Raw genomic sequence first — 9408 nt, forward strand, 5'->3', positions numbered from 1 at the left:
TTAGCGAGATAAGTTGTGTTCTACTAGTTTTATTGATATTGGTATATTAATGAACAATTTATAATTTTTTTAATTCATTTAATACATTTATTAAATAACATGTAAAATATCTAAATATTAAAATTAAAAATACAGTGTTTAATAAGAACTGGTAGATACTATAATAAAATAATTTTGAAAGTACAATGATGTAGTAAAAAAGTCACATCACTATGCTACATGTGGACAGCCTACGTGGACAATGAGGTGGCATGAAAATCTAGTATAATGGGTAAATTTAAATCAAAAGGTTACCCAATGCTACAATGAGTAAATTTTTCAAAGTACAATGTCCTAATAAAAAATAGTTTGAAAGTATATTGCTGTAATAAGAAAAACTGAAAATACAATGCTATAATAAAAAAATTATGAAAATAGATTGCTATTTTATGTATTTTACTCTAATATACAATGAAAATTGGTTTACAATTTAAACAATTTCTATTAAAAATTACCATAACAACGAAAATAAACATAAAAAAAATATCCCATTTATCGTGAAAATATATTTTTGAAACCAACAATAATTAAAAAAAAAATTCATTGCATGGTCATATCTAAATCGATATTTAAGGGTCGTTTACCAAATACTTACCCGATAAATATTTGGCAGAAAAATTCAACACTAACATTTACTTATCTGGTAATATTTTAGTAAACAAAAACAACTTCATATGCAACAATTTACCCGGTAAGTGCTGACCGTGATAAGAGTCGTTGACCTCACTTATCAGATAAGACTCTCAATCTACCATGTAAGATTCTTGGTCCTTGCCATATTCATCCGATAAAATAATAAAACTTGGTAAGCGTTTACCCGAATAAACATTTGGTAAACGGCCCCTTGATCTAAAATTAGTATTGCTTAAAACTATGATAAACATTAACAATTATATAAAAACCTTAATATATAATCATTCAAAACCGACTTTTAACCCAAATTTAGGGCGAATTTAAATTGTATATCAAGTATTAATTTTAACGTGCATGTACATGCAACAGGTATTAAACTAGTAATTTTCCGTGCAATTTTTTTTAAAAAAATAATTAGATAATGATCATGGCTTTTTAAAACCAGCAAAGTTTCGATTGCCACAATATGTAGGGAGTAGATGATGAACAGAAAACAGCTAAAAAGGATTAATATCTAATTACAAGTTGATTAGCGTCTTAATTTTAAATTAGGAAAAAACTAAAAAAGCAATTCAATTAAATACCCTTTTTTGGGAGGCTAAATTTGATACATTAAATAATTTAATAGCGAATGGATTATAATTTGGTCAAAAGGGTTTGTTGGAATTTTAGGAATTTGGTTCATTGTAGTCTTTATCAACTTGCTTTGCATCTTGTTGTTTTTTTAATCCATATTTTTATTTTTTTTGTATTTATTAATTATTATTTTATTTTAAAAAAATTAAGCATGTTGCAAATTTATATAGTGGAAGTGTGGTGTAGCAAACGTACTACATTAATATCGGATTCATAAGACGTAAATTTATGGAACCAAACAATAAAACGATTTATCTAAAAGTGTTGTTATAAGATTATAGGAATCTTGACGTATAACATGTTTTTTTAAAATAAAACGTCATATTTGAACAAAAACCCGATATTTATAATTATATGAAATTATGTCCACTGAAAAATAAAACCTGATATGTACATGTATTGTTCAGTTAGCAACACTGCAAACACAGAGGGCTTTCATAGACAAGGGTGCAAGATCGAAGAGTGACGAAATGCCCCCTCACATTGATGTCCTTGGAGGCGAGTTCTGTGTGGGGCCGCTTGGGATTGCCGACTATCAACTTTTTGCCCGAATAACGTAGAAGTTACGCCGACAAACGTTGTAAATAGATAAATCTATCTCATCCCTTAGGGTGTGTTTGGTACGTTAGACAGGGTGGGACAGGACATGACAGAACACAATTGTCTTATGTTTGGTGTGACCTTATGTTGGACTCACTAGAACTACCCCCTCTGGAACTAAGTAAAACAAGAAATATTTTACCTATCTACCCTCTCAAAACCCTTCGTCGCTTCCACCGTATACTTCAATCGACGGTATCGATTGCAAGCGTCACCCTTCTTCCCCTTCAATCGGCGGCATCGATTGCATTACCCTTCTTCCCCTTCAATCGGCGGTATCGATTGCGTCACCCTTCTTCCCCTTCAATCGGCAACGTCTGCTTAATCATTCCTTCACTTCTCTTCTCTGTGGCCAATGGAGACGATGGAAGCAACTGTGACGATTGCATTTACAAACCCAGATGACGAGCTCATTTTGGTAATCTGCAGCATTAGGAACTACTTTTGTAAGATTGTTCATCAGATCTCCTTCGATTTCAATATTTTTCTTGTATTTTCTCATCTCCAAATCCTTGATCTTGGAGTATAGGGAGCAAAATTCTGTAGCATAGTTTGAAATACTGCTAGGATTGATTGGAAAACAACTTTCATTTTAGGGTTTTAATCGAAATTGTCATTGACTGTAAAATTGATTGAAGTTGAAGTTTTTAGGGTTTAGAATCCGATGTCGTCTTCTCAAGTGGGTTTAGGAGTATGGTAGATTAATTTGATCATGATGGTTAGAATTCTGGGATTGACTCACTGGGGGTAAATTGGTCATTTTAACCAGTTCTGTCCAGTCGTATCATGTCTTACCAAACGCTGAACAGTTGTCCTGTCATGTCATGTCTGCATACCAAACGTACCCTTATAGTTTAAATATTATGTTTCTCGATCTCAACATATTTGATTCAGACAAGTGATATTCATGCAACTAATCCATTTGTTTATGGCCAAGTGAATCAAAATATGAGGCCCAAAAATATCTCTCTCCACTTGAGATGAGCAAATCCCATATTACATATACACGAATAATACACAATTCATGTTATAGCAGTTATAACCTTGGTGTCCGTTATCTATACTATATTATAAAATATTTGACAAAAACTTTTAAAAACAATTTTGTATGCGTAAAGTACTGTTTATTAATACATAGTACTTAAAACTCAGGATTGCAAGTAGATTGTGCGTAAGTACAACTTATTGAAGCTCCATATCTAAATCCGTGTAACTAATTGCAGATAAACATAATCAAATACATGATAAACATCTCATTTTAAATATTAAAAATCTAAAATATAATTAGGATAATGATTGAGTTTTAATAGAATACTTAATTATTATTTTTATAAAATGTTATATTATTAAACCAAAAATAAATTATTTCGTTATTAAACTTAAATTAAATTATAATAAAAAAATAAATTAAAGAAATTACATAAAAAAATGAGAACTTTTAAATAGTTGATTTGATACTAACATTGATATTATTATTTTATAATATTTTCAAACTTATATTTTATTCAAAAATAAAATCGTTATTGCTTTCTTAAAAACACATAAAATCGTATTATAACATCGACATAGACAAATAATAAAATAAAACATTAAAATCAAGATGTGTTTCGCTACATTGCACGAATACTCTACTCTTCTGGTTATTAAGAAACTATAAGTCCAAGAGAGTCTTTAGAGTTTGTATCGAAGTTGTGGCTTTTTGAAGGTTAGTGGCTGAATCCAATCCAATCCAAAAGATACAAAGTTTTCTTTATTTTCTTCTTTCAATCTAAATTTTGATTCAGTCCTGTCCTGGTGTTTTGAGGTTGGTTAGTGTTATTGGCTGGGATTCAGTTCTTGCTACTTGCAGTTTTGAATGACCAAATTTAAGCATCCATGTTTCAGCTCTTTCTATTAGGTTATAATTTATGTGTAGGAAGTCCACAAGTTGCATCATTTCTGCATATTACGAACGAGTATAAGAACGCATTGTTTGGCAAAAATAAGGTAGCTTATTTTATGGGTACACTTTTGGATGCACATAACTCCACAAGTTGAAATATTTCTCTATCTATTTTCAGTTTCTTGGATGAGAATGAATAACAGTACAGTTCAAGTTTTTTGTACAGCAAAGATGTAGTAATTGGGTATAATTTGCATAGTTAATCTGCTATACACATCAAGATTTCGAACGGCGAAACTTTAACCATACGATAGAAATCAGAGAGCTCGTTGGCGATGACTTGATCTTAATCATACAATCCTTCATGCTCCCATATGTCGGCTAGAAATTCAATCATTTCCTGTAGATAAAAAACGCCCGTTTTTTTGGTGATTAGATGGCAATCCTATGTGGTTTACATAACGAGCAACCATAGAGGGCGCTAAGGGTACATTTGGTACGCAGACAGGACTAGACAAGACATGACAGGAAAGTGATGTAAGCAGGTGAAAGAATTGTGGTAGGTTTTAGGGTTTAAACTGACATAAATAGTTTAATAATTTACCAATTTTGCTCAATCTCCCTATAATCTTTTGTTTCTTGTGTAGTGGCAAGCAATGTTAAACATCCAAAACAAAAGATTACAGGGAGATGGGACAAAAGTGACAAATTACTAAATTACCCATGTTAGTTTAAACCCTAAAACCTTCCACAATTCTTTCACCTCACTCTCGCATGTCCCGTCCTATACAGTCATGTTCAGTCTCATCTGCGTACCAATGAACAGAGTGACTTACAGAGAGAGGGATCGGCTGAGGAAAGCGTTTGCTGGTACCCAGTAAGCTTTCATATGTAGCGTTCCAGCTTCAAAAGCACGATGATATTAGACAAAAAGTAAAGGAAACAAAGAATTCAGGTAGAGAACATTGCTATCAATCAGATCATGTTAAACGAACAAATTCGAAAAATTCATAAAATATATTGAAACAAGAATCGAGATCTCCAGGGTGAATTGTTTGGTACACCGAACAAAACTGGTACAAAATCTTGTCGTCCCACATTTGGTGCGACATTAGATTGGAACAGGACAGGACTTGAGTGAGACAAAAATGCATTTTTTGACCCACCAAAATAAATGGAACAAATCAGGAAGATGAAACAAGATTTGTAAATTACTATATTAAACCCATGTCAAATTAAAACCCTAAAACCTTCCACATTTCTTTCAGCCACCTACCTCACTGTCGCCTGTCTAATTCCATCCAGTCCTGCCAGCGTACAAAGCGCACCCCAAATTCTTATGGTTGACCAAATCAAGCCAAAATATCAAGGGTTCGAGTCACGGAGGTTAAACCAACTTATATTGGTGCACCAGGGTCCCCCTAGCTCTATGCAACACAAGCCTTTATGTAGTTTTTAAATCAAAGCAAAAAAACCAAGTATATCACACCAGAGGAGGGGTAAGATGAACATAAACCTTACCTCTGTCTCAAGAGACAGAGAGATTGTTTCCAAGAAGACCCCTGAGCTGTGACCTTTATGTAGTTTTGATTGTGGGAAATGATGACCTAATTTTGGTTATCATTGTCGAACTTTTGCTCTACATGATTAAACAGTCTCCAAGAAACAATATGATTGCGGAAGAGAACATAAAAAAGATCACGGAGATAGAAATTTTTGTAACCTTAAAACTGGTTCCCGAGCCTTCCCTTTGTTCGTTTTTCTACTTTCAACCCACTGTATCCTTGATTGATTCCATCGTAGCAAACCTGGTTTCAACAATGCGACAAATAACTATTGTCATTACTCTAATAAAGATAAGAATGGCTTCCAAAACAGGAAGCCATACTTTAATAACAATCTCTCTCAGATTGAATCTTGTACTCCATTCGTTCAAAAAGTACACGACTTTCTAAGTCAAAGATAGTCGTTTCCATCTTTAGATTAACAAATATTCGATAGTATTGTTAAATCAATTCCATGACATGTATAAAAATAGAAAAATCTGGTGTAGAATGCGTAATCCATATCAATTTTGCATTTAGGGTGCGTTTAGCATGCAATACAAAATGGTATAGAGACTTCTTGTCCCATGTGTGGCGCGACATTAGATTGGTCCTTTGTGGGACAAAAATGCATTTTTTTGTCCCACCGAAACCGTTGGACAAAACCACAAGGATTGTGGCATAGTGGTTGAGGCCCTAGGGGATGTGGTGGAATATCCCATCTGCCCAGGGTTCTATTCCAGGCGTACACAACAATTGTGTCACATAGTTTATCAGGGCTGATTTCTTGCATTCACAATTTGCCGGGATAAGTCCAGGCATATATAGCCTGGGACACCCTACCAAAAAAATCAATGAACAAGAATCACGGAGATGGGACATAATTGGTAAATTACTAAACTACTCACATCAAATTAAAAACTAAGACCTTCCAACGTTCTTTCACCCATCTACCTCACCCTAGTCCACGTATCAAACGCACCCTTAAGAAGTACTAGTTTTGATCTTAAAAGTCAAAATGTATGAAACCTTCTTCCATAGACACCATGAACAAAATATGGAACAAAGATTCCTCAGCCAAAGACAATGCACATAATTTGTCCTACAAAATGTCAATTAAATCAACTGAAGCTGTAAAGAAGAAAACTTGCCATGGTTAACAAATTCTGACTGGATACCAGCACTGGTGGTGCCGCTTGATTGGCTGAGACTCACATTTGAGATACTGATTGATGATAAGCTTCTCTGAGACTGAACCGCACTAAAATCAATATCACAGGTGCTTGTGCTCCAAAAATCATCTGAGAGAGTGGATTTCTTTACGGTCTGGCCTTGTATTCTAAGACCCTTTGATGGCTCATCAACTGCAGTAATTGGTCTCGATTTGGAACAGCAACCAAAGCAACCACTGCTCTGTTACAAACAGGTTCACTAAAAAATGATCAATGTAAAGGCAGCAAGGTTACATATAATATGAAATAAATAAAGCTGATAAAGATCGTTGCTTTTAGTTAACTTTTGTGTACCAAATAGGACCCATAAATTTAAAGTGTTAAATGGCATAAGCAAATAACACCAGAAAGCCTCTAAAACTTATGACTGAAACTATGCTACTTCCGTACTGAGCTTAAAATGGAAGAACTTCTTGCCATAAAGTTCCAAAGGAGCTTCATGGTGGATGGATATGATCTCAAGGAGTATTGTTAATCTCCCTCCACTTTGTGCTCTTCAACAACAAGCAGTTCTAGATAACAATCTTTCTTCTTTCGGTAGCCTATTTTTGGGCGACTGATGATGCGAATGTTAGTTAACTATAGTGTCCTACGATGCCTAACCATTATGTATCTTAAAAGTGTGCATCACATGGCAAAAAACCGATAACAACAATTAGGATGGAAACAAAGACATGTGTGAGTACATGTATATAACTAATCATGTACGAAAAGTACAAAGCGTAATGGAAATACACACGTCATGTAAGCTGGGCATAACCATAAAACACAAATGCAACTATACGTGTGATCATAGGGTTCATAGAACATGCCAACACATTTTGTGACACTCAGCATTTCCCATCTAGTTTCTAATTATAAGAACAGATGGATCCTGTAGGTTTCCTAATAAATTCTTTGATTTCTCTAGAAGCAGATGATTAATCATCTTCCGTTAACACTTGGGACATTGAGGAATACCCAGAAAGGCGTTACAGAAATCAGTTCGATTCTATCTTTGTTCCTTCCGTTTGAAGAAAGGAAGGATCCCATAGAATCGATCTTTCTTTTAGTCGTTGAATCTCTCTTTACTAATTGAATCAAAGCTAGATTGTGTAAGCCCAACGAACAATTATTACCAAAAAATTGTCATATATTTGGTCCTCAATTTGGAGTTAAATATATGGGATTCATGAACTACTTTTAGTAAATTCTTAAGGAGAGTCAGAAGGCTGTTTGGCAATTGCTAAATGGTTTGGTGCAGAATGATTAAGAGGCTCTTATGATATAACGCAAAATGAAATATAATTGTTTGGTAACTGTGTACAATGAAATTAGGGCTCTTAATGGTTAAGGGAGATCCAGTATACAAAATCATTCGGAGGGTTTTAGAACCATTAAGAGACTGACTTTTTTTTTGCCAAACAAGATTCCCCTCTTAACGATTCAGAGGTTGCCTCTTAATGGAACTATTAAGAGGTAAACAAACAACCTCTTACATCTCTTATGAGATGGTGTGTACACTTCTACTTCCAGAATCAACCCTAAATAAGGATTACGTTACAAATTCGAATTACGAATATAGAATCATCTCGTTGCAGAACAACTACGGAGCTTCAACACAGTAACCGAAAGTTAAAAAGGGTTTTACAACCGTCGAATTTGACAGTTAGTCCAATTGACCCCAAAAACTCAAAGGGGTGTGTCTATTTGAACTAATAAAATAATAAATTCAATTTATGCTGAAACCTAGTTTCCATATTCACTGAAACCAAAAGGAAAATTAAAATTCCATTTGCTCATGAAAAGATGGCGATAGGAATCGAATACTTACCCCATGTAATCAATAAAGTGATTCATCCAAGACGTGAAAGAACTCTGCAGTATCATACTTCAAATCGAAAAAGGAAATCTAAGCCAGATTACGAAATCAGATCACCCATTTCAACAAAATCAATGGAGTTCCATTCCTGAAAAGGGAGGTGGAAGCACACTGTGAGCTCGATTACACGCAGGGAAGCATGCAATAGGTACAAAGGTAAGAATGGATCAAGCAAAGAAGATGGGAGAGAAGGTGTTATCTGGAGTGAATTGGGGATTTTGATTTATTTGTTGAATTATTGGAGGAAAGTAGATGATGGAATAGCAGCCGCGACTAATTGGGGTTTGCCCCTATCGTCCTACCATGTGGTTTCTTTAACTTTTAGCAGATTTTAGGTTTTGACGGTTTTGAGTCCCATTGGAATTGCCATATGTAACATCTCTTTTTCATCGATCAATAAATTTATACATTTATTTCAATAGACAAGGAATTTTGGAGCAGGGTAAAGGTTGCTCAAAAATCCGATCAATCTAATTTATCTGAAATGTAAAATAATTCAATCTGAAGCAATTTGATATCTAATCAAGTTGTACAATCTTTAAACTTTGATTGTCGAGTCTCAATTAATATGTATATTAGATAATTATATTATCACGTACGCTCTTCATATGCAGATATTTCTAATCTATTCTTCATCTTTATATAACTCTTTTGTATATATGTTAAGACTTAAGTTACTGTAAACACATACATACATGCATATATATATATATATGTGTGTGTGTGTGTGTATGTATGTGTGTGCGCTTGCAAATTGAGTTGAGTTGAGATTTTTCAAACCGCGAGCATTGAGTTGAGTTGTTCAAATACCTTCAACTCGATCAACCAACACATGAGCACTTCTGCTTGTGAGAATAACATTTAACGTGAGAAGCATAGGAAATGATGTAAACCTTTAATCACTTCTAATCTCACCCCCATTCTATGAATTACGTTTGATATAGGATTTGATGGTACATCTCATTCCTTTCGATCTTCAAT

At 34.1% G+C, this 9408-nt stretch overlaps 1 protein-coding gene across 1 annotated transcript; it reads right to left on the minus strand.

The window, feature by feature from the left end:
- Positions 1–4004: 4004 nt before the first annotated feature.
- LOC112516675 lies at positions 4005–8725 on the minus strand. The gene is made up of 5 exons (XM_025123863.1): positions 8380–8725; positions 6486–6742; positions 5514–5598; positions 4627–4693; positions 4005–4190 (listed from the first exon to the last, which is right to left on the minus strand). The coding sequence occupies exons 1-5, from the start codon at positions 8433–8435 to the stop codon at positions 4137–4139; spliced, it is 519 nt and encodes a 172-aa protein (XP_024979631.1). The 5' UTR covers positions 8436–8725; the 3' UTR covers positions 4005–4136.
- Between the last annotated feature and the right edge of the window lie 683 nt (positions 8726–9408).

This window comes from Cynara cardunculus (genome assembly GCF_001531365.2).
Source record: "Cynara cardunculus var. scolymus isolate 2C chromosome LG 8, CcrdV1, whole genome shotgun sequence".
Taxonomy (NCBI): domain Eukaryota; kingdom Viridiplantae; phylum Streptophyta; class Magnoliopsida; order Asterales; family Asteraceae; genus Cynara; species Cynara cardunculus.

Bases quoted from the DNA above. Each gene is read 5' to 3' on its own strand.
- LOC112516675 (XM_025123863.1), bottom strand. From the start codon at position 8,435: ATGATACTGCAGAGTTCTTTCACGTCTTGGATGAATCACTTTATTGAT. The intron at 6,743-8,379 runs GTAAGTATTCGA...GTAACAGAGCAG, and splicing joins CACTTTATTGATTACATGGG to TGGTTGCTTTGGTTGCTGTT. The intron at 4,191-4,626 runs GTAAGTCACTCT...TTTTATCTACAG, and splicing joins CTCAGCCGATCCCTCTCTCT to GAAATGATTGAATTTCTAGC.